Source organism: Gnatocerus cornutus, chromosome 6 (assembly GCF_029298725.1).
Source record: "Gnatocerus cornutus isolate USDA-ARS CGAHR chromosome 6, icGnaCorn1.1, whole genome shotgun sequence".
Classification (NCBI taxonomy): Eukaryota; Metazoa; Arthropoda; class Insecta; order Coleoptera; family Tenebrionidae; genus Gnatocerus; species Gnatocerus cornutus.
Window position 1 is genome coordinate 2579448 of NC_142238.1, and position 26047 is coordinate 2605494.

The window sequence follows — 26047 nt, forward strand, 5'->3', positions numbered from 1 at the left end:
TTAATAATAGAAGTAGGTAGTAAAAATTACAAAATTAAAAATGAATATTTTGTAATAATTATTATTAACCGTTACATAAAAAAATATGTATGCATAAAAAAATCGATATTAAGACGTAGAGGTCCTCGACAGTAATAAAACATTTTTATTCACAATCAGTCAACAATTGTTCATTTTCTAACTTTTCGTAAGGTGGAAAGTGAGCTGTTACTACGGTAATTCACTTCCCAACTCGCTGGGAAGTGACCATTTCCCGACCTCCAAATGCCAGATATCTAGATTTATATAAATGAAGCAGGCCGCGTTACTGAATTTGACATTTCTATCTTGTCATTTGGCGTCAAAGTTGATTTCAAAAAGTGTGTGAAATGGATGCTGAAGCTTCTAAACCGTTTAAAAGTAGTACATTTTCCGGTGAATTTTACAAAAAATGAGAGGAATGTGAACATTTTAAGAGGAGAAACAACCGCGTCTCGTCTGACTGCAGGAGTTTTAACTTTTCAAGTGAACAACGGAAACAAGGTCTGACACTGTATGTTGCAGGTTATGATCACTCTTCGTTCACATTCAACATTAACGGTGTTCCCTCTAATACAATTTAACTTGTTAGTTTTAAGTTTCGTTGGTTAAATATATTGTTCATCTTACTATTCAAGATATTTATAATAATAAAGTTGTATTGAAATCAAAAATTCCTAACCTAAAACTTCATGAGTTGACAGTAGCGACTTTGGTAGGAGGTTGAACCAAATTGAACTACTTATTCTCTTGATGCGTGCGCGTGTGAAAAAGTGGTTGTCTAAATATATCCACTCCAGATGAGTCATTTCCAATGTAGAGCATGGGCGGAAGTAATTTGGTAACAGTTTTTGGAAGCAAATAAACGTTTAACAATATTGGACTTTTAACTTTCTTTATTATTTTTTTTAAATGATTGTGAATAAAATAGTATACAAACCTCGGTAGAAGTTCGATTCCTATCTCTCGAGAAATTGTCCACCTCGGCTGACGCCTCGGTGACAAACTTTTTCTCTCGAGAGGAATCATGAACTTCCCACCTCGGTATGTAATTGTGACTCTTATTTAAATAAATATTATAAGAACCAACCGTTATAGCCATCTAAATTTTTTTTTTAAACACGTAAAACAATGTCTCCTTATGCCCTATTAAATCTTTATATTATAAAAAGTGGCCTTATCTTTAAGCTAATTTTTAAAAACAAATTTAATTATTAACTACTTTGCAAACTACAAAGAACAATTTAACACTTTTAACCGACGATATAACTCAAGAATTATTACATCGATTTTTTATTGTAATGCATTATTAAAAAGATTGACATCTTCCATTTTTAACGCGTTGACAAATGCATTGCTATCTCTTATCGTTTAGAAGTTACAAAACAAAAAACATTTAAAAGTTTTGCAAAAAATTCAAATTTTTATGTTTTTTCTAAAAATTACTCCAAATTCTTTGACATGTAACTTCTAAATGATAAGAGATAATAACTTGTTTGACACCGCGTTAGAAAGCAGAGATCTCAACCTTTATAAGGACGTATTACAATAAAAAATCAAAGTACAAATTTTAGAGTTTAAAGCAAAAAATGGTCACAAATTTTTTAAAAACCGTTTGTTTTTCAAAAGATTTTCTCAAATATCAAAAAACTAATTCTCCCGGCGATTCCTATAGTTCGTTGGAAAGTTTACTAACCTGATGGAACAGAACGGGCTTCGGATCTAGAATAAGAAGGCAATTCTGCTTTAGAAATGACTCCACTACTCCAATACAAATTTCAATAGCTATGATAATCGTAATAAATTAATTTAAGTGAGTTTTTTGTATAGTTTTACTAAACGGGTGATGACATGTAGAACCTAAAGATAAACGTTCTTGTGAAGTAATAAAATCTGTTTCCCTTCTTTTGCGCAAAAACTGAAAATTGATCTTTTTAGTAGAGAAACTGAATCTTATTTTAACATTATTTAATACAACGTCTTATTGCCTTCTGTATATCTGTATAATTCTACCATCTTTTTAATTAATCAAAGTTGAATTTTAGTGTTCTTCTCATTAATAAGAAACATTCAAAATCTGACTCATGAATAATAATTTTTTGAATCGTAATCGTAAAAATACGAAAAAAAAGCTAGAAACTCATGTATAACATATCTTATCAAGTTAATTTTCGACAGTTCTTTTAACAAACATTGCTAAATATACAGGATGCTTGGTAAGCAAAGGACCAAACCGTAACAGCAATGTTATACCAAAGTAACTTGCTATTTTTAAAACTCACAATCAGTGGTTTCAACGTAATCATTACACAGGTGTTCCAGCACCTCCATTAAAATCTGAATTGATTGCCGTATCGCACAATGTTTAGACCCTTACAGTTTTGTTGGCCAATCACAGCCCATAAATCGCTAGAGAGCATTCTGTTGCTACGTTACATTCGAAAATTTTTCCTCAAATTACACGAAGATGCGCTGTGAGTGGTCAACTTTAAATGCTTGTACCTTAAGGGTCTAGGAGCCTGCCCGAAAATTTCGTGTTTGAAAAGTATGCAACTTTAACAACACCTTTGATTGACAGCTGCCAAAAGGGATTACCGAGGATTTGGTAATGAGCGGATCATAAACTTTATGGAAACGGTCGCTTGACTTGCACATTTCCTAAGAAACCCAGTGGTTGGAACAATAAATTCGTGTTGGACCAAAGATGAGTTAAAAATATTAGGATTTGAGTTTCTCTGCGTTTTGAGTCCGTCAAATTTCTGGTTCAAGTAGGCAAAAATTTTACGGGCGTAATTTTTTTTTCAATTAATGAAAAATGTATGTATAAAATCCACAAAATTACAGTTCCCATAGTACGTAATGGAAGAAAGTTTTTTTAATTGAAAAATGTAATTTTCGTAAATGTGGTCCGAAATTTTTCCTCACTGGTCGCCCGGGAAATTTTAAAATTACTTATTATTTTATTATTTTTATTTGAGAAAAACGCATTTAATTTTTTTAACCAAACCTTTTACCTGACACATAAGGGCCTTTTTTACTCTGTTGTTTTCTGTGATTTAAAAATTAACTCTTCATAATAATACACCCCGCTAGTCAATAGAAATACTTCCCTAATTGATTTTTAACAATTTTAACATTTTAAATTAAAGTTTTTATATTTCTATATTGGTTAATATTTGGTTAATATTTTTTAAGCCAGAACCACTCAGGAAAAGCAAAATTGGCGTTTAATGTTATTATGCAAAAAACTATTTTTTTAAAAACCTGTATCCACTTGTGTCTTTAATTGTACGAATTTTACATAAAAATCCTCGTCTCTAATAAGCTAATCATTACTTGCTACTGGTGGATTTTATACGTTACCAATAAGACCTTCAAATCATCGAAAAGCAATTAAAAATGTGTTTGGGAAAACTTATAAATATCTTGAAAAAAATATTTAAATTCTTGCAATCTTTGGATACTTGTTTTTGACTGTCCTCGACTTGTAAATCAATGTACTTTTTTAAATTTCTAGAGTTTTGTCGATTAAAGTTGGTCAGTGGCTTTTATCAAACTTGCTGTTTATTAAAAAGAGAGAGAGAGTGTTTATCGTTGATTGCCAATTTTTGTTCTTTAGATTAGATTATTATTTGCTTTTAATTATTTTAATTTACAATGGCAAACGGTTCAAAAAATCATGTAAGTACATCAGTTAACCAAAAAAGTAGGAAGCAAATTGCAAAACGGTTCTTAATAAAATACAATGTATTCTCAAACAACAAATTTCGTCAAAAAATGCAGTTTAATAATCGTTCTGATGATGGTAAGCATTACTATCCAAATGCGCGTCAGCAGTTTTTGACGAAATTTGGTGTTTGGGAATAAATTGAGTTTTTGATAATTTTTGTCAACACCAAGATTTGGTTATGAAAAATATTAGGAATAGTTCCAAAAGTGAAAATGTAAATACCGGTTTTAAGTCAGAGTTATCGGATAAAGTTTATTAAAGAGAAAATGTTCCCAATAATACACATTTTATACTTGCGGAAAAATGGTCTTTTAGTTTAGAAATATTTCAATTTTGCATAAGCTAAAGCAAAAATTCGCGATGCATTAGAAAAGTAATTTTTAGCGATGTTTGAGTTTTTGCGTAAATACTCGCGAATTGCTTTTTTTTAACATAACTATGACCAGTTTCACATTAAATTTAATGCAAATTGTGTTTAAAATTTGAACATAAATTGCTGTTTTAACAAGTTAGTTTTCAAAACTATGACGGGCAGTGGGAACTACGTTTAACATCAAATTTTTACTTCATTCTATGGTATAAAGGTCAATTTTGATTGACGTTGATTGTTGCACCTTTTGGACACTAAATACAAATAGTTAATTATTTACATTAAAAAATAAGAACTTAGGGCCCGATTTCAAATCAGTGGCGCAAAATTGCGTTGACGCAGTTGCTAAGGTAGCAACAGTTTGATTGGGATTGCTAAGACGCAATTCTGATTTGCAATGCCGCAAGTCAACATGAAATTAGGCCATTAGTTTCCAGTTTTGACGTAATAGATTAAAAATCCAACTTGGGGAGTTATTTTTAAGAACTTTAAATCCACTTTTCTTCTAAAAAAATTGTATTCATTTCGGGAATAAAGAAATCTCTCGATTAAAGATACTCTTGCTCCCTGCCATCGCGAATCATTTACAATGTCAGGATTAATATGAAGGTTTACTGCCTTAATGAATATTAATTTTGTTCAGGGAATTAAAAAAACCGATACTTTGTTCGACATAGCTCAACTTTAGCTCAACTATTCGGACACAGTGTTTTCGCAAGAGCTTTTTCAATGAATAAACAATAATTTTAGACAATACAATAATTTACACATTATTAGGTTTACCCAAAAAAAAACAATTTCACGTTATTGAGTTTTAAAAAATAACTTCTTACTATCCTTACTGATAAAACAGCATTTTTTCCACAATTTTAAACACAATTTGCGTACAATAAAAAAAGACAATTGAAATATTTTTAACACATTTATATTAAAAAAAATTACATATTGAATGGTTCCAAAAACCCTCACAAATAGATAAAATTACACTTTTAAGGCGTCGCGACGCCAAAACTATCGGTAATAAAGAACAAGTTTTTGCATCATCTCCTAGTGCTTCTTCGACTATCTATTAGCGTATGTAAATTATTCAAATTTTACCTCTAAGACAATTTTGAGGGTGACCACAAATATTGCCGGACCCTGTATCAAAGATACAAAAATATTAATTCTCAATACACTTGCTACAAGTGTCTTCGATGTTTGTTGCCGAGAGCGACCAGTTGGGTCTTTACCTGCTTTTACCCGATAGCAGTTTATTACAATTGGGCGGAACGTCAGTGACCCCCTAGTGAGCGGTCGTAAATTATGAGATTTGAAGAAGATTGTTGGTTGCCTATTTTTGATTTGTTTTTTTATTAATAACTTCAAAATTATAGCACAATGACAAAAACAAAAATGTCACTTCCATAGAGGTTTTAATTCTCCACATGTTGGTATTTTTTTTAACTTCGTAGGTTGCTTCATATTCCTTAAAAACGAAAAATGGGAATTTCAGTTTTTAATTAATTAAAGTCAAATTTTTCACTTTTTTTAAAATTCGAAGATGTCACCTCCATAGCTCTACTTGAGACGCATACATACAGAGGTCGAGCGACTTTTCAAAGTCCAAAATGCGCTTCAAAAACAAAAAATCGCAAGCCATATACCGGGTATATGCGTAGCGTAAAGCCTTAAATACTGTAAATGCCTAAAGATTGATATATTCAGATTTTCCAATCTAATACTGCCTCTAACAGCACGATTGGACGATATAACATCTCAAGAAGAAAACAATGGAGAATCGACTAAGCCAGCTAGTGGGCAAGAAGCAGGAGAAGCTAGAAAACAAGCGCAAAGATCAGGAAAAAATTGTGGGGTTAAGGTTTTTATGCAATAATTGTTGCAATGTGCTTATCAAACTAATTAAAAAACAGAACAAGGTTTTTATTTCCACCACTTATATTCTATTGACTGTTTCTTCGCGTGTAGATAAATGGTCGCTGCTCCGAAGGACACTTAATTTCCGCGGAAAGTTCCACAGGTTTTCGCGATTTTTTCCCAACTGGCTCCATGATGTTGTTCCACAAAGAAATGGCTACTAAAATAGTATATCATAATACAACGTGTTTATAAATGTTTCTAGCAGCAAGGGTGGCTATGAAACGTCAAAGAAATGTGCCGCTCATTACACATGTGGGTTTCGATTTGTCAACTGACATTTGCAGTTAACCTCAAACATGAAAGCAAAGTAAGTTTTGAGAAATAAACTGTTCTAGTTGTGGTTTAAAACCTGAAAATCGAAAACTTGGGCACAAAACCGTAACTAAAACGTCATTGAAGTAAGTAACATAAATAATTTTCCTGATAGTTATATTCACTATGAAAACAAAGCGGCAAAATAGTGTACGACAGGAATTCCAAAGCCACGCATGATGCTAGAAACATTTATAAACACCTTGTACAAGTTTATAAGGCGTTTATAAACGAGTGTTATACGCTATTTTTTATTATACCTATGCATTTACAATCCTTTAGGAGCATTGAAAAAATGTGAATTTACACAATAAAATTGTTAAGCACATTTTTTCACGTTTGTAAAAATCCGTTCAGAAAATGAGTGAAGATATTAAAAGGCTCGCATTCTGAATCTACCCGACGCCGAGAAATATACTGGTCATGCTTTCCGACGAATTTCATACGATTATGGTAAACAGTGGTATGAGCATCGATGAGTTGAAACGTCAGGTGAGATGGAAATCTTCGAGTGTGGCTAGTGGCTATATTGAAGAATCCACTTCAAACAAAATAGTTGATTCCAAACGCATTGCTGCTGTTCTGAACACATCGGTTGCTAAATCAACTTCATCACCAGCTATTGACGTCCAACAGAAGAATGAAAATGAAAAAGCTCCTACTAGTTATGAATAAGAAGCAACAAACAACAGTAACCAGCTTATGATGCAGGTATAATAAAAAAACAAATAATATCAATTTCACCCCAAGAGACTCTTACTTTTGGCGTTCCCTTTCTGGCTGACATGAAAACAGTCTTCAGAGAAGTACGAGTAATCGGTGGTTCCTTTGGTGTTATTTACCACTGGAAATTCCAAAGTAAACGGTTGTACAACTACTGTAAAAGTGTCGGTGTCGAATTCCGGCTCATTTCCGATCTCCACGTCTAAATCTTGCCATTTCTTCATAAAATTTACGTAAAGTTCTTGTCGGTTTCGACTAACAGGTCCGAACAAACAGGGACACTCGAATAAGTGATGCATTTGACATGTGACAGATTTGTTGGTCATTTCCAGTAAGATCTTCAAGTCTGACAAATAATAAAACAATAAAACTGACTTTAGAAAAGAGGCGATTTACTTGGGGGCGGTATTAAGTTAACGATGGTTCTCGGTAAATTCCGTTTGAGGATCCTCAACACTTCTCTAAGCTCTTTTCTGTGTTTGTTGAGCAACAATTCAGTGTCATCCTCGAAGCAAATTTGACTGCAAAAGTCGTTGGGGCCAATCATGAACGACACCATCTACGATTATATTGTGAACTCACTTTCTGAAAAAGTGTTTGTCACCTTCCAGTGCTTCTCAATGTCAATCTTCGGGTTTTGCATCATCCTCTTCACTACAACGCGCGTCATGTACGGCATATCCGCCGAAACCGCTCCGGTTTCCCCAACATTCAGCCCTGATTCTTCGTGTAACGTGAGCGACGTCTCCGTGGCAAAACCCGTCAAGTTCGAGTTGAAAGTCTTCAAAATGTTCGGAATAGTTAGATATCGCCTCCAGGAGCCTTTCCCTCCTGAAACTCACCTTCAGACACAGATGTCCTCAAGCGCATGAAAATGACACCAAAAACTGTTTATACAAGGTGTTTCTAGCATCAAGGGTGGCTAAGAAATGTCAAAGAAATTTGCCGCTCATTATAAATGAGGGTTTAGATTTTTCAACCGACATTTGTAGTTAACCTCAATCATAGAGCAAAGTAAGTTTTGAGAAGAATGGCTGGAATTCGCAAAGAATAGCTCGAAATCTGCAAAACCATCACTTTTTATCAAGATTTAACAGCTGAATTGCTAGAAAACAGCAGAATTCTGCACAAAATCATCGAAATTCTTAGAGAAATCCGCTTATTTCGATGCAAAAAGGGCTAAAATTCAAAAAAATATGTAAATTAACCTAAAAACTTGTAATTTTTGACATTTCGGCAGTTCCAGACCTGACACATAGATGGCGCCACTTTTGGGTCAGGTCATCGCCGACTTCATCTTATACCAAGCCTGTTCAATTTTGATTTCTCCCCTTTGCAAAAAGTTCCCTCAAGGTCATCGCCGTGCATACGCCAGCGACACCAACGACGAAAAAACGTATCAAATTCTGGTTATAATTCTTTCATTTTGGTGACATTTCCGTCACTTTGAAAGTTGAAGTGATGATAGGTTAGGTATGTCGGGTAAATTCATCAAAAATTACGGCATCTGGAATGCAAGGAAAGCGATTTCTCCGAACTTCCATAAAGAAAACAGATCATTCTCTTCGCGGAAACGGCTAATAATCAGAAATATATAATTAAAAATCAAAAAATGCCAGAACTGTGTTTCAAGAAATTGTCGAAAGTGGCGCTAGCGTACGCACGCCTCACGTACTCATGGCCTACTTCGCGGGAACAGATCTCGGAAGCTATTGAACAGGCTTGGTATAAGATGGAGTCGGCGATGGTCAAAATAAGGGCTAAAATTCAAAAAAAATATGTAAATTAACCTAAAAATTTGTAATTTTTGACATTTCGGCAGTTCCAGACCTGACACATAGATGACAATGCAATTAGATTGGATATGGAATTTGTGTAAAATCCAATGAAAATTTAGGAATAATTTCAAGAATCTGAAGAAAATTTAAAGGACATCTAGATACAATCTAGATTTTTTACTTGCAAAATTGGAAAGAACAAAAAATCTCTATTGGAAATCTAGAATATAGAAAATTCAAGAATACAGGGTGTTAGGTAACGTTACGGCCATAGAAAAACGGGTGATGGAGGCAGCCGTGAAAAGTAATGTTTTGAAGTTTTTTTCGGGTTTTCTTGAACCGTTTAAAAGCTGGAAGGCTTTGAATGTGACCAATCAGGGAACAATTTGCATAAGGTTACAAAAATTTGAATCAGAGTTACTGAAGGAAATTTTTTGTTTGATGTCAAACTGACAGTTCTTACTTTTTATCAGGGGCGTACTTGTTCCATTTTTGTGGACATCACAAATCAAGTTCGTCAAAACGAAAATGTGTTGGGTACAATAAAGGAAACATTGTTGCGTCGTTTACAATTATGGGTTCAACAAGATGGTGGCTATTTTGAACATCTAGTGTAGTGTTGCTTTATTGTCTGTTTTTTGAATAAAATTGCATTATTGTTTTTCCCTTTTATTGACGCCACTGATTTAAAACTTCAAATGTGACGGGAAAGTGACAAATTATTCGTTTGGTCCGAAAGCTACTTGGATTTCTGTAAAATTGAAAAATTATTTGAAGCCATTCTATTGGTCAACTTTAAAGCCTTGTAGCTTTTTAACTAAAACGAAAAAAATAAAATTAAAAAACCAAAAAAAATAGAGAAAATAGAGAAAATAGAGAAGAACTACAGGATTTTGAAAGAACCTAAAGGAAATCTGGAGAAAATAAAGAGAATTTTTAAAATCTAAAGAAGATCAAGAGACTCTAATTTAAAAGAATCTAAGAATAAAAAGAAAATTTAAAGAGCCTTAAATTAAGGTAGAATATGGACAACTTAAAAAATTTAAGCACAAACCAGATAAAATAAAAAACATATACATACTGCATTTGGAATCTACGAAATTAAATAACAAAACTAAGAAAGAATTATAAAAAAAGGAGAATTAGCCAGAATTTAAAGACAATTCAGAGGATCTACTAGAAAAAAAAATATCTAAAAAAAATTATACAAATACGTGTTTATAAATGTTTCTAGCATCAAGGGTGGCTATAAAACGTCAAAGAAATGTGCCGCTTATTACAAATGTGGATTTCGATTTGTCAACTGACATTTGCAGTTAACCTCAAACATGAAAGCAAAGTAAGTTTTGAGAAATAAACTGTTCTAGTTGTCGTTTAAAACTTGAAAATCAGAAACTTGAACACAAAACTGTAACTGAAACGTCATGGACATATAACAATATAGATAATTTTCAAGATTGTTACATTCAGCATGAAAACAAAGCGGCAAAATTGTGCACGGCAGGAATTCCAAAGCCACCCTTGATGCTAAAAACATTTATAAACATCTTGAACTTCTCATAATATTTTTGAAAAACTGACTTCATGTCCCAAAAAAAACATGCTTTCAGTAATTTTCATGTGCAATTTTGCATATAACTGAAGAATTATTACATCGATTTTTTATTGCAATGCATTATTAAAAAGATTGACATCTTCGCTTTTTAACGCGTTGACAAATGCATTGCTATCTCTTATCGTTTAGAAGTTATAAAACAAAAAACATTTATTTATATTTTTTCTAAAAATTACTGCAAATTCTTTGTCCTCTAACTTCTAAATGATAAGAGATAATAACTTGTTTGGCACCGCGTTAGAAAGCAGAGACCTCAACCTTTATAAGGACGTATTACAATAAAAAATCAAAGAACAAATTTTAGAGGTCAAAGGGTCAAATTTTTTTTTAAAGCCGTTTGTTTTTTAAAAGATTTTCTTTAGTTCGTTGGACAGTTTATTTAATTACTGAGTCCTAACCTGATGGAAGAAAACGGGCTTCGAGCTATGATAATCGTAATAAATTAATTGAAGTGACTTTTTCGAATTTGCCGCTTTAATAGGTCCATTAGAGTATTCAATTTGGAGTCGTTTTTGGTATCTAAAGTGCAGCTCATTGCTATCAGTCCACTCTCCTGTGTAAATTTTCGAAAATTTTTGGGTGTAAATCAGGCTTTCAATTCCTTAGGGGAAAATTGAATGTAGCGAATTTGAGGTTAACACGTTGTCAACGTTGAGTGTATTAATCAATAAATAATTAAAAATTTGTTGCAAAAGAATGATGTTAATAGAGATTTAACAAGTTTTAGCAATGTTCGCGTCAAGGTCAAACACTTTTGTTGCCAACTGTTACAGATGAAAATCGCTAAGGGCTGCTGCCAACTTAACTTTTTACGAGTGGACCGATAGTCATGAGCTCTGGTATTTAAGAGAACTCAAAGTAGGAAATTTTATTTTTAAAGAGTTGGCAGAACTAATTAGTCTGGCTGTCACTTGTTTCCTGACAAGTTCTTGGTCAATTTCACGTTACGGATTTTACGATTCGTGTTTAATAAAATGGAGTGCGGGCACTACCGCCTGTAAAGTATGCAACCGCCCACTCTGGAGGATCAACAAACCATTTAAATACCATTAAAATCGTTGTTTAGATGCAGAATTTAATTATTTTTGACTGTGTTTTTACTATGGTGAGGTTGAAACCTTTTAATATGTATTATCTATACTGCCTTTGAGTAGTAATTGTTTATTTTAGGACACTTTTGGCGTAATTAGTGGTCCAAAAACGCCAACGAATGACAACTTTCCAGATTTGATATTTTATAAATCGCAAAAAAAGTTACAGGCTTTTGTCGCTTGACGATAAATATTGAAATAAAATTAAAATATCTACAGATTAGACGAAAAAAGAATACAGTGCTTTGTACTTTAAATGAATAAGCTTTTATCGTCCTTAATTTTAGAAGAAAGAATTTGGAAATGATAGATTGTCCACGAGTTTTTGAATAAAGTGAACTTTTCCTTGGTGTTGGACATCTTCGATTTTTAAGAAAAGTTGCTCAGAATACATTCCTTACAAAATTTCAACTTAAAGTTCTTTTTCTATTTTTTTTAAATATTAACTAACGCGAAGTAAATTACAAGAAAACAGCTATATTTAAAAAATTCTAATATATTGAATTCGCCATATCTGCTGTTTTTGGTATCGTCATGGATTTTGCAAGTTGCAAGTTGCATATAAGTATCCCTCAAAAAGAACTTGACGATTTTATCAACATTTAACTTAATATGCCAAAAATTAATAGAGATTCCAACTTGTATTCTGGCTGGAATTAAACATTTACCATTCACTGATCAAAATTATCATTAAGGCAATAAATTTTAAGAAGTTGCGACCCAACTACAATACAAAAAATAATTAAATACTGCATCTAAACCACTATTTCAATCGTATTTAGTTTGTTCATCCTCCAGAGTGGAAGGTTGCATACTTTACAGGCGGTAGTTGTGAGGTTAGGTTAATATTCAGTGATAATGAAACTCCATAAATGTCAAATTTTAAATTGAATTTGAAAAATCAAGTGGCAAGTCGTGGTTACAAAACCATTACCAATCGTGTAAAACGAAAAGTCTTAGAATTGGAAAATTTAATTTTTTTATTAAAACAAAAGGTGCAAATTCGAAAAAATAGTATAAAGTACTTGTTTTATAATGACATTGCCATTAATTGGCCATTATAAAACACGTTCTTACCGTTCTTTAATATACTATTACGATCTTCTTCAAATATCGTAACTTGTAACTCTAAGGAGTAGGCCGTCTAAAAACAATTGCTTTTTATGACAGTTCCTACATTCTATCAACGTACAAATAGGGCAAATTTTAATTATGCCTTCAGTGAAGTGCAAAAACGATGAAAATAGAAAAAAAGTTTGTGGACTCTGTGGTAGAAAAATTAATTTTGCTACTGTTTTAACTGACAAATTTAAATGCAATACCATTCAAGTTTGTGGCAGATTTCAAAATTCTTCTTTTAATTAATGGTCAGCAAACTGCTACTTCTTCATATCCCTGCCCTTATTGCTTTGTTAGTTTAAAGAAGATGAAGATGAATTCAGTGTAAATGATGAGTTTGAAGAAGAAGGCAGTAAAAATCTTAAGACTTATAGAGATCTGCAGAAAAGTCAGCTAAAAAATCCTGATTAATGAATTAAGTACCTATTAATAGTTTTTGGTGTCATTTTCATGCAAAAATCGCATCTCACCTGCTGTAGCTCCGTACCCTCGATGTTCCAAACTAACATGCATGGCGTTGGTGGCCATGAGACCCACCCCAGCCGTTAAACTGTCGCCAATTCCAGCAACGACGTCGATGTCACCAGGGCGAAGTTCATGAATACTTTCTGGTACTCGAGCGTTTCTTGTGTTGTTGACCGGGCAGAAGATTTTTTTCCGAACAAACCGTTGAACTTTCTAGAAATTTCAACACCATACTAAACGTGGGGATTTCAGAAGAACTTACTTGTTGTTTTCGGAGAATTCGCAGGTTTTCTTTAGATTCGACAGTCTCGTTTAAGAGTTTGAAGGATTCGATTCTGAAATGGCGCCAGGGGGCGATAAGACCGTCGAGTTCCACGGGGTTTGGGGACACTTTTTGGCAAAGAATGAAGCAAAGTAAGATATTGGTTTTCATGGTTGAACACACACTGGTGGTAAGTGGATTTTAATATTTCCTTTTTTATACAAGTGGAATCTCGGTCTAGGACACTGCATAAAGAACTCGTTTTTGCGTCTCGAGTTCGATGCAATGTCTCAAGGTCTTATTACGATAAACATTAGCTGTAGAAAAATGTAGACCGAAAAAGAAAGTTTTTAGAAATTTTGATTTCGAGAAGCAAAGAAAAATTTTTGTTTTTTGACCAAAAATTTTTAACGACCTGTAAGTTCTTCATTTTTAATGCCACTATAACCAAATTTGTGGAGTTTATAAGTCTTGACTGTCTTATTAAGAGTACAGATTTAGAAAAATTTTGACCAAAAAAGAGAATATTTAGAAATTTTTATTTGATCAACTGTGAAAATGTCAATTTTTTTCAACACTGTAATTTCGTTATTTTTAGTGCGATAGGAACAAATTTGTGCATGTTGTTTCTTTTGTTTGTTTTAGTAATATCATTAATTTGCAAAAATTTAGATTAAAAAGTCGAATTTTTAGAAGTTTTCGTTTTAAGACCAAAAAAATGCCACCAATTTTTGTTAAAATCCTGTAATTTCTTTATTTTTTATGCGAATATTACCACATTTTTGAAGATTATCACTCTCGACTACCTCATTAAGAGTGTCGATTTAGAAAAATTTACACCGAAAAAGAGAATTTTTAGAAATTTTGATTTCGAGGGGCAAAGAAAAATTTTTGTTTGTTCAATTTCATGTAAATATTATAATCAACCCATGCCTTGTATTGAAACTAAGGAAAATGAGGATTCGAAAATAAACAAGCAAAACGACAACACGTTTTTGAATCTTTTAAACAAATACAACTACAAATTGGTCCTTCGAGCCGGATAGCGATACCAAATACGTTTAGTCATCGTCTGTGCATTGTGTCCCAAACTCTGAAAGCGGAATCCACATCGAGACGTTTGGCAGTGAACTTCCTGCAAGGTATCCAGCTCCATCATCAAACCAGACCAGAGACAGACGAATACAGAAAGCTATCAAAGATAAGTCACAAGTTTAGACAAGGTCAGCCCTATCCTTTATTCCCACCCATTCCTGGTCTATATTGCCTGTTCCTAGTTTTGTTTAACCAATAAAGAAATGGCTCCCAAAAGATCGGAACATGAATTAGCTTTGGCAAAAGTAAACTCATTAAATAGGCAAATGCGAGATTGTTCTGAGTTTATTGTATCTTTAGATGAAACTCTTAATTTAAAAAACAAAACAGAGCTCCAAGTAAGAGTTACTTAGTTAAAGCCGTTGCTAATTCCATAATAACTGTTCAATTTTGGAATCGTTAGATCAGTCGTTCCCAGATGAGCAAATTAAATCGTTTTCTGATTCATATTTTGAAATTTTAACAGCAGCGCTAACAGTATTGTATTACGTTAAATCAAGTACTGTTATCAACAGCTATGGTCAAAGTCAAGATGCCTTCAGGTGAATGGTGTTCTGTTCGGTGTCTTCTTGATCCAGGTTCTCAAAGTAATCTTATGTCTGAAAACTTGTGTCGCAAATTAAATATAAAAACAACAAATGTTAAACTAGGCATTGGAGGTATTAACAATTCTTTTTCTGAAATTAAGCAAAGAACTACGGTTCAAATTTACTCCGAAGTCAGAGATTATTCATCTAGCTTGTCTTGCTATGTTATTCCCAAAGTCACTGAGAGTCTTCCACTCACATCATTTAACTCAGAAATGCTCAATATTCCTACTGAACTACAACTAACAGATACAAATTTCAACAATTCAGGTCCAATAGATTTATTGCTAGGAGTATGTGAATATTATAAAATATTAGGTCAAATGATCAAGCTGAGTGTTTCTAATGAGACATTTTTAATCAAAACAAAATTGGGATGGATTGTAGCAGGAAAAATTCCAGGACTTAAAGCATCAACAATGAATTCAAATCACACAATTATTGCTTGTCATTCTGTAGATCATTTGATAGAATTAGACAATGACGTTAAAAAGTTCTGGAGTTTAGATGAACCACAAATTTTATCATCAAAACTTCCCCAGAAGAACAAAATTATGAAAATCATTTTGAATTAAATACATACCGCAATGAAGAAGGTCGATTTGTGGTATCTTACCTTTTAAAGTAAATCCCGAATCTCTTGGTGATTCTAAAACTGTTGCATTAAAACGTTTCTTAAATCTTGAAAAAAGGCTTGATAACAATCCATCATTGAAACAAGAATAGTCTAATTTTATTCATGAATATACTGAACTAAATCATATGAGTCAAATTAATCCTTCTGAAATTGAAAACGCGAAACATTATTTTTACCTCGTCATTCAATCATAAGATCAAACAGTTTAACGATAAAACTGCGAGTCGTTTTTAAGCGTCTACGAAAACAAGTACCGAGTTATCTTTAAACGATATTTTGATGGTTGGACCAACTCTTCAAAACGATTTATTTACTAATCTTATCAACTTTAGGCAACATCAGATTGTTTTGGCCGCTGACATTATGAAAATGTATGGGCAAGTATTAGTTAAACCAACCGATCAGTTATATCAATTTATTTTTTGGAGAGATGATCCTTCTGAAGGAGATATTTAAACTCAATACGGTAACTTATGGAACAAGTTCAGCTCCATATTTGGCCACTAAATGTCTCATGCGATTAGCAGAATTATATAAAGATCAGTACCCAAAGACATGCAAAATCATTTCTCAATGTTTTTATGTTGATGATCTTTTAACAGGTGGAAAAAACGTTGATGAAGTTAATCAGATACGCAAAGAACTTGATATAATCTTAAACTCAGCTGGTTTTGAATTGAGGGAAATATATTTCGAATAATAACGCGATAGTCCGCGACATTAACACAAAGCAGGTTAATTTTGATATTCTGACATTAAGCAATCATGATAATGCAAAAACTTTAGGAGTTATATGGAATGCTAAAGAGGATACATTTCAGTTAACTCAAACACCTACTAAACGAAGCATGCTTTCAACAGTATGCCAGATCCATCTTGGTGGCAAAACTAATCATTCAGGAGCTTTGGCAATTGAAGTTATCTTGGGATGACAAAGTCCCTCAATCTATTGCTGAAGCCTGGCTCAATTTTGAGAAAAATCTAACTCACTTAAATTTAATTAAAAGTTTTAGATGTGCAACAAAAACAGATCCAGTGCAAATTCAACTTCATGCTTTTGCTGACGCCAGTGGAAAGGCTTATGGTGCAGTTATACAGGGTGTCCCAGAACTCGCGCCCCAGAGAAAAAGGGCTTATGGAGGCAAAAATTCTGAACCAAAATTTCGAAACTATAATTTTTTAACTCAAAAAATAACCGAGATAAGACAAAAAAACTGTAGCCAATCCTGAAGCTGAACAGAATTTGAAAATTGGTAACTATGGACACATACTATCATCCATTGGTCAGATGAACATTAGACTCTCGTTGCCTAGGAAATTGGGATGGCCTTTTACTCCACTTCTCGAATAAGCTTTTGGGATTGGTTGTTAACTTTTTATCAGTTCTTGAATACTATTAAACTTAGTCAATTTTTGTTTTGAAATTTACCATCTGTATTGCTGTCGGCACCCTCCCTTGCTCTATGGGGCGCGAGATCTGGGACACTCTGTATATCTTAGATGCATTGATTCAAGCAATAACGTTTCTATTCATTTACTGTGTGCAAAATCGCGAGTAGCACCTTTGAAGAAAAAATCGTTACCATGCTTAGAACTGTGTGCAGCACTTTTAGCAGCACAATTAATGCATAAAATAATCAGCAAAAGTTATATCAAAGTTGATTCAGTATTTTACTGGTCAGATTCTATCATAACTCTTCAATGGATAAATTCTCCATCGTATTACCGAACCACTTTCGTAGCAAACAGAGTAGCATCTATTCAAGATACTTCTTCACCATCAGACTGGAAGCATGTCGAATCCATAAACAACCCAGCCGACCTCATAAGTCGCGGTTGTACTCCAGACAACTTATTAAATTGCCCTTTATGGTTTAATGGTCCTTCGTTGTTAAAACAAAACATGAAACATTGGCCAAATTTATTGTTTCCTGTAAAAAATGAAACTTTGGCAGAAACAAAAAAAGCCTATTTACATCTTAACACTGATGTTACTAAAAAAGACAAAATTGAATCACATGAATACTTCAATTTGTATTCTTCATTTAACAAATTAAAACGCATTAAATATTATAATCAACCCATGCCTTGTATTGAAACTAAGGAAAATGAGGATTCGAAAATAAACAAGCAAAACGACAACACGTTTTTGAATCTTTTAAATAAATACGACTACATTGTTTTTTGACCAAAAATTTTTAACGACCTGTAAGTTCTTCATTTTTAACGCCACTATAATCAAATTTGTGGAGTTTATAAGTCTTGACTGTCTTATTAAGAGTACAGATTTAGAAAAATTTAGACCAAAAAGGAGAATATTTAGAAATTTTTATTTGGACAACTGCGAAAATGCCAATTTTTTTCAACCCTGCAATTACGTATTTTTAGAGCGACAGGAACGAAATTTATGAATGTTGTTTCTTTTGTTTGTTTTAGTAATATCATTAATTTGCAAAAATTTAGATTGAAAAGTCGAATTTTTAGAAGTTTTCGTTTTAAGACCAAAAAAATGCCAGCAATTTTTGATAAAATCCTGTAATTTCTTTATTTTTTTATGCGATTTTAACCACATTTGTGGAGATTATCAATCTCGACTACCTTATTAAGAGTGTCGATTTAGAAAAATTTAGACCAAAAAAGAGAATTTTTAGAAATTTTGATTTCGAGGAGCAAAGAAAAATTTTTGTTTTTTGACCAAAAATTTTTAACACCCTGTAAGTTCTTCATTTTTAACGCCACTATAACCAAATTTGTGGAGTTTGTAAGTCTTGACTGTCTTATTAAGAGTACAGATTTAGAAAAATTTAGACCAAAAAGAAGAATATTTAGAAATTTTTATTTGGACAACTGTGAAAATGTAAATTTTTTTCAACACTCCAATTTCTTTATTTTTAGTGCGACAGGAACGAAATTTATGCATGTTGTTTCTTTTGTTTGTTTTAGTAATATCACTAATTTCCAAAAAAATTAGACTAAAAAGTTGAATTTTTAGAAGTTTTCGTTTAAAGACCAAAAAATGCCACCAATTTTTTTTAAGATTCTGTAATTTCTTTATTTTTTATGCGATTTTAACCACATTTGTGGAGATTATCACCCTCGACTACCTTATTAAGAGTTAGAAAAACGTAGACCGAAAAAGAGAATTTTTAGAAATTTTGATTTCGAGGAGCAAAGAAAAATTTTTGTATTTTGACCAAAAATTTTTAACGACCTGTAAGTTCTTCATTTTTAACGCCACTATAACCAAATTTGTGAAGTTTATAAGTCTTGACTGCCTTATTAAGATTACAGATTTAGAAAAATTTAGACCAAAAAGGAGAATATTTGGAAATTTTTATTTCGACCAGTAAAAAAAAATACAAAAAAAAACTTCAACGCGCTTTAATTTCGACATTTTTGGTGTCACAAGAGCAAATTTGGGGGAGTTTTAAGGTCAAATAGACTATAGAAGTTGCTGAATTTGGATTAATTTTAATATATCTTTGTTAGCAATTATTTCTAATAACGCATTACCTTTTTTTGTAAATACATTGTTAATTTTTTTGAAATTTTTTTTATCTGCAAAGTCCCAACAAAGAAAGCAACGTCGCATGATTTTGTTTAAAAAATATTTTGCAGTCTTGAATAGAAACCATAAAAAACCTAATTGCTAAACATGTCATAACATGCTATTTCTTCTCGTAAAAATAAAAGGATGCTCACTACTCGGACACTTAAAATTTGTAAAAAGTTCTTGCCCATCCAAAGATTTATTACCAACAGGCTCCATAATAGAATTCCACAGATCATTGGCAACTGAAACACATTCTTGTAGTGTTATAACACAACTGCAGCGACTACCTCTAGCTTGCATCCGTTGACTGAAATGAAAACAGTCGGGTGCAAAATACCGAAGATCTGCCACATTTCCCATAGTCACCGGAAACGTATAATTTAAGGTAAAAGGTTGAACAACCACTGTAAAATCATCTTTATCAAACTCCAAGAGATTTCCCACTTCCAAATCAAGTTTTTGCCACCGCACCATCAGCTCAAATTGTGTTTTTCTCTTCGCGGCAAACTGAACGCCGAAGAAACAAGGACATTCAAAGAGATGGCTGATGTAACAGAATGGGTCTGTTATTTGCATTTCCACTAAAGTTCGAATGTCTGCAAAATGATGAAATTATCAACCCTAAGATCTCAGATGAATTTTTTTTTACTAGGTGGTGGAATCACGTTGACAAAAGTCCTCGGCAAATCGTCTCTAAGTATTCGCAGTGTTTCAACTAAATCTTTTCTGTGGTTCTTCAAACTTGAAAGTGGATTTTCGAGGTAACAAACGTGGCCACAAAAATCGTTTGCTCCTATAAAAATAGTCACCATCTAAAAAATAACCAGAGTTCGTACATCGTATTTTATACCTTCCAGTCTTCAGCTATGTTAATTCTATTGTCAGATTTCATTCTAGCCACCAGTTCGCGAGCCATGTAAGGCATGTCTGCGGAAATGGCAGCTCCTTCAGCAACATTTAGTTGAGACTCTGGTTGGATAGATAAGGAACTTTCCAAAGAAAATCCCACTAAATTTGGATTGAAAACTTTGAGAATGTTAGGTAAAGTGGTGACACTTCTCCAATCGCCTTCACCTCCGATGGAAAACGATTTCCCTCGTTCTTCGATAAGAACCTCGAAAGGGTTAACCGCGCTGATGCCAAAACCCGCGGTTAAACTGTCGCCGAGAGCTGCAATAACGTCGATATCTCCAGGTCTCAACTCGTGGATCGAAGTTGGTTTCTTTGAACTTCGTGCGTTTTCTAAGTCACAGAAAAACGGGTGCGATTTCGCAAGTCGTTTTTGTAGTTTCTAAAAGTTTCAATCAATTCATTGGTGGTAAAAATTCGACCTTACTGTGCTTCTGATGGGAAATTCATTTTGTTTTTGGAGTCGAAGACTCGTTTCCATGAAGAGTTTCCGCGCTGTTCTGAAAGGTCCCAGGAAATTTTCCAAAACGGATCGTCCGGTTTGACATGACCCGTGGTAAAAAAGTAGAAGTATCACTAAAACTTTAAGGACTTCTGTCATCATGCAACTGCTTCACTAGCAACGATGAATTGCTTTTAGTCATCAAAAGTTTTTAAATTGGTTTTTAATGGGGTTCATTAGTGCCAACTTTCAGTAGCGACGTTGTTCAATAATTTATTTGTTTGTACGTAAACCAGTTTCTGACACATATAAGTTAAGTGAAATTGCTACTTATTATTATATTTTTCTAAATGTTGCTAATTATTGTGTTCACCTTGATTTTATATATGATATTCCTCCATTTATAACCATATTATTATAATAAAAATTACCGGTGACTTTAAAAAAAATACAAGTTACGAATAACTGTGAAAGTAAATTTTTATAGATAAGGAAAAGCGTATTTTGTGTTGATCTATTTAGAGACATTAGTGTTACAATTTGTAAGACTGTCTTTTAAGATATTGACAGACGTTTAATCCGAATGCAAAGAGTGCAAAAATTTTAACCCCGATATCAGACAACGCAGTTTGTAATAATGGCCAACGTTTTTTGCAAAAATTGTCGGATTTGCAAAGAAGAGCTCGAAATCTACAAAACCACCAATTTTTCAACGGCTGAATTGCAAGAAAACGGGAGAAATCTGCACGACATCATCACAATTCTTAGAGAAATCCGCTTATTTCGATCTAAAACGACGATTTCTCGCTCATTTTCGGCGTTTTCTGGCTTGGATTTGCAAAGAAGAGCTCGAAATCTACAAAACCACCAATTTTTATCAAGATTCAACGGCTGAATTGCAAGAAAACAGCAGAAATCTGCACGAAATCATCAAAATTGTTAGAGAAATCCGCTTATTTTGATGCTAAACGACGATTTCTCGCTGATTCTGGCTTGGATTTGCAAATAAGAGCTCGAAAACTACAAAACCACCAATTTTTATCAAGATTCAACGGCTGAATTGCAAGAAAACAGCAAAAATCTGCACGAAATCATCAAAATTCTTAGAGAAATCCACTTATTTTGATGCTAAACGACGATTTCTCTCTGATTCAGGCCGTTTTCTGGCTTGGATTTGCAAAGAAGAGCTCGAAATCTACAAAACCACCTATTTTCATCAAGATTCAACGGCTGAATTGCAAGAAAACAGCAGAAATATGCACGACATCATCACAATTCTTAGAGAAATCCGCTTATTTCGATCTAAAACGACGATTTCTCGCTCATTTTCGGCGTTTTCTGGCTTGGATTTTGCAAAGAAGAGCTCGACAACTACAAAACCACCAATTTTTATCAAGATTCAACGGCTGAATTGCAAGAAAACAGCAAAAATCTGCACGAAATCATCAAAATTCTTAGAGAAATCCACTTATTTTGATGCTAAACGACGATTTCTCGCTGATTCTGGCTTGGATTTGCAAATAAGAGTCGAAAACTACAAAACCACCAATTTTTATCAAGATTCAACAGCTGAATTGCAAGAAAACAGGAGAAATCTGCACGAAATCATCAAAATTCTTAGAGAAATCCACTTATTTTGATGCTAAACGACAATTTCTCGCTGATTTTGGCTTGGATTTGCAAAGAAGAGCTCGAAATCTACAAAACCACCTAATTTTATCAAGATTCAACGGCTGAATTGCAAGAAAACGCAGAAATATGCACGACATCATCACAATTCTTAGAGAAATCCGCTTATTTCGATCTAAAACGACGATTTCTCGCTCATTTTCGGCGTTTTCTGGCTTGGATTTGCAAAGAAGAGCTCGAAATCTACAAAACCACCAATTTTTATCAAGATTCAACGGCTGAATTGCAAGAAAACAGCAGAAATCTGCACAAAATGATCAAAATTCTTAGAGAAATCCGCTTATTTTGATGCTAAACGACGATTTCTCGCTGATTCTGGCTTGGATTTGCAAAGAAGAGCTCGAAATCTACAAAACCACCAATTTTTATCAAGATTCAACGGCTGAATTGCAAGAAAACAGCAGAAATCTGCACGAAATCATCAAAATTGTTAGAGAAATCCGCTTATTTTGATGCTAAACGACGATTTCTCGCTGATTCTGGCTTGGATTTGCAAATAAGAGCTCGAAAACTACAAAACCACCAATTTTTATCAAGATTCAACGGCTGAATTGCAAGAAAACAGCAAAAATCTGCACGAAATCATCAAAATTCTTAGAGAAATCCACTTATTTTGATGCTAAACGACGATTTCTCTCTGATTCAGGCCGTTTTCTGGCTTGGATTTGCAAAGAAGAGCTCGAAATCTACAAAACCACCTATTTTCATCAAGATTCAACGGCTGAATTGCAAGAAAACAGCAGAAATATGCACGACATCATCACAATTCTTAGAGAAATCCGCTTATTTCGATCTAAAACGACGATTTCTCGCTCATTTTCGGCGTTTTCTGGCTTGGATTTTGCAAAGAAGAGCTCGACAACTACAAAACCACCAATTTTTATCAAGATTCAACGGCTGAATTGCAAGAAAACAGCAAAAATCTGCACGAAATCATCAAAATTCTTAGAGAAATCCACTTATTTTGATGCTAAACGACGATTTCTCGCTGATTCTGGCTTGGATTTGCAAATAAGAGTCGAAAACTACAAAACCACCAATTTTTATCAAGATTCAACAGCTGAATTGCAAGAAAACAGGAGAAATCTGCACGAAATCATCAAAATTCTTAGAGAAATCCACTTATTTTGATGCTAAACGACAATTTCTCGCTGATTTTGGCTTGGATTTGCAAAGAAGAGCTCGAAATCTACAAAACCACCTAATTTTATCAAGATTCAACGGCTGAATTGCAAGAAAACGCAGAAATATGCACGACATCATCACAATTCTTAGAGAAATCCGCTTATTTCGATCTAAAACGACGATTTCTCGCTCATTTTCGGCGTTTTCTGGCTTGGATTTGCAAAGAAGAGCTCGAAATCTACAAAACCACCAATTTTTATCAAGATTCAACGGCTGAATTGCAAGAAAACAGCAGAAATCTGCACAAAATGATCAAAATTCTTAGAGAAATCCGCTTATTTTGATGCTAAACGACGATTTCTCGCTGATTCTGGCTTGGATTTGCAAATAAGAGCTCGAAAACTACAAAGCCACCAAATTTTATCAAGATTCAACGGCTGAATTGCCAGAAAACAGCAAAAATCTGCACGAAATCATCAAAATTCTTAGAGAAATCCGCTTATTTTGATGCTAAACTACGATTTCTCGCTGATTCTCGGCGGTTTCTGGCTTGGATTTGCAAAGAAGAGCTCGAAATTCACAAAAACACCTATTTTTATCAAGATTCAACGGCTGAATTGCAAGAAAACAGCAGAAATCTGCACGAAATCATCAAAATTCTTAGAGAAATCCGCTTATTTTGATGCTAAACGACGATTTCTCGCTGATTCTGGCTTGGATTTGCAAAGAAGAGCTCGAAATCTACAAAACCACCAATTTTTATCAAGATTCAACGGCTGAATTGCAAGAAAACAGCAGAAATCTGCACAAAATGATCAAAATTCTTAGAGAAATCCGCTTATTTTGATGCTAAACGACGATTTCTCGCTGATTCTGGCTTGGATTTGCAAAGAAGAGCTCGAAATCTACAAAACCACCAATTTTTATCAAGATTCAACGGCTGAATTGCAAGAAAACAGCAAAAATCTGCACGAAATCATCAAAATTCTTAGAGAAATCCACTTATTTTGATGCTAAACGACGATTTCTCTCTGATTCAGGCCGTTTTCTGGCTTGAATTTGCAAAGAAGAGCTTGAAATCTACAAAACCTCAAATTTTTATCAAGATTCAACGGCTGAATAGCAAGAAAACAGCAGAAATCTGCACGAAATCATCAAAATTCTTAGAGAAATCCACTTATTTTGATGCTAAACGACAATTTCTCGCTGATTTTGGCTTGGATTTGCAAAGAAGAGCTCGAAATCTACAAAACCACCTATTTTTATCAAGATTCAACGGCTGAATTGCAAGAAAACAGCAGAAATATGCACGACATCATCACAATTCTTAGAGAAATCCGCTTATTTCGATCTAAAACGACGATTTCTCGCTCATTTTCGGCGTTTTCTGGCTTGGATTTGCAAAGAAGAGCTCGAAATCTACAAAACCACCAATTTTTATCAAGATTCAACGGCTGAATTGCAAGAAAACAGCAGAAATCTGCACAAAATCATCAAAATTCTTAGAGAAATCCGCTTATTTTGATGCTAAACGACGATTACTCGCTGATTCTGGCTTGGATTTGCAAAGAAGAGCTGGAAATCTACAAAACCTCCAATTTTTATCAAGATTCAACGGCTGAATTGCAAGAAAACAGCAGAAATCTGCACGAAATCATCAAAATTCTTTTCATTATTTCAAAATTTACTGATATTAAATGCCACATTAAACGTGTCTAGATATTGTTTACTGCTTTTTTCGTTTTGCTAGAAAAAGCGGCGAAAATGAAAGTTGCGTTGATTTCAACAAAAATTCTTAAAGTAGCTGAAAAAGGAACTCTGCGTTTATAACCAGACAAGTCCAAAGAATATTACGAAAAAAAAAATTGAATTGAATTGAATGAGGGGTCATGTTGTCATATTGTTGAATCTTCAACAACAGCAGAAAGTTATTTTGAAGATTCCATGTCAAATAAACTAAATATTGCAAAGAAAATTCAAGAGAAAACTTGTAGTTCCAGACACGAGCATAAATTCACAATTGCGTCTAAACCTGTACCTGTATGTTATTTCCAAAAATGTCGAAAAAAGGATGCGCATAAATGACAACGAAGTCAAACACCAAAGAGGAATCTGTGAATAAAATAGTGAATAAAATATTGGTTCATTTGGTTCATAAATGTAATTGAAAATCGAATTATAAGTTGATTGTAGATAATAGCTAGTAATAATACTACAGCTGTTGTCGTAAGAAAGGACCTGTCAATCATTCCCTATCTTTCGAACGGCACACAGAAAAAGGGGCATTTTTATCGACTTTCCCGCTCTGATTAGAAAGCGGTTTGAACTACCTAAGCTTCGCCTTCAAATCGACAAGTTTGCACAGAAAGACGCGACGTAAAGTGCAGGATTTAGTATGACTCAGTATACCATTCTTTACGTACTCTGACTGAGAAAAACCGTGGTCAATCTTCGGTTCAGGGTGGCCAGTGGGCAGAGTTCCAAATTCCAAATATTCAACTTCAGGCTTTCTTATATTTCAAGTGCACTTCAGGTCGGTACAATATGATACCATCAAATCTTCCCATGGTTTCCTGAAAAAAAAAAAACAAAGCAGCAACAATCTAA

The 26047-nt window shown here is 33.7% G+C and overlaps 2 protein-coding genes across 3 annotated transcripts; both read right to left on the reverse strand.

The window, feature by feature from the left end:
• Nucleotides 1-6020: 6020 nt before the first annotated feature.
• On the reverse strand, nucleotides 6021-13742 carry LOC148172226 (phospholipase B1, membrane-associated-like). 2 transcript variants are annotated; one of them, XM_088039525.1, is made up of 6 exons: nucleotides 13404-13742; nucleotides 13147-13354; nucleotides 7678-7904; nucleotides 7470-7632; nucleotides 7111-7419; nucleotides 6021-6192 (listed from the first exon to the last, which is right to left on the reverse strand). In XM_088039525.1, the coding sequence occupies exons 1-6, from the start codon at nucleotides 13572-13574 to the stop codon at nucleotides 6062-6064; spliced, it is 1209 nt and encodes a 402-aa protein (XP_087895651.1). In that variant the 5' UTR covers nucleotides 13575-13742; the 3' UTR covers nucleotides 6021-6061. The 2 variants fall into 2 exon arrangements, with proteins under 2 accessions (XP_087895651.1, XP_087895650.1); XM_088039524.1 differs by having other exon boundaries at nucleotides 6021-6195; nucleotides 13404-13741.
• A 5427-nt stretch (nucleotides 13743-19169) lies between these two features.
• Nucleotides 19170-26007, reverse strand: LOC148172227 (phospholipase B1, membrane-associated-like). Its single transcript, XM_088038902.1, has 7 exons — nucleotides 25992-26007; nucleotides 25864-25950; nucleotides 20612-20766; nucleotides 20126-20566; nucleotides 19925-20087; nucleotides 19563-19871; nucleotides 19170-19517 (listed from the first exon to the last, which is right to left on the reverse strand). The coding sequence occupies exons 1-7, from the start codon at nucleotides 26005-26007 to the stop codon at nucleotides 19381-19383; spliced, it is 1308 nt and encodes a 435-aa protein (XP_087895028.1). The 3' UTR covers nucleotides 19170-19380.
• Nucleotides 26008-26047: the final 40 nt, after the last annotated feature.

Excerpts from the sequence above, each read along its gene's own strand:
- LOC148172227 (XM_088038902.1), bottom strand. Across the intron at positions 20,567-20,611 it reads AATTTCCCATCAGAAGCACA|AAACTACAAAAACGACTTGC; the intron begins GTAAGGTCGAAT and ends TGAAACTTTTAG. Across the intron at positions 19,518-19,562 it reads TCAACGGATGCAAGCTAGAG|TTGCCAATGATCTGTGGAAT; the intron begins GTAGTCGCTGCA and ends AATGTGTTTCAG.
- LOC148172226 (XM_088039524.1), bottom strand. The coding sequence starts at position 13,574 with ATGAAAACCAATATCTTACTTTGCTTCATTCTTTGCCAAAAAGTGTCC. Across the intron at positions 7,905-13,146 it reads AGGGTACGGAGCTACAGCAG|GAGGGAAAGGCTCCTGGAGG; the intron begins GTGAGATGCGAT and ends GGTGAGTTTCAG. Across the intron at positions 7,633-7,677 it reads ACATTGAGAAGCACTGGAAG|ATGGTGTCGTTCATGATTGG; the intron begins GTGACAAACACT and ends ATATAATCGTAG.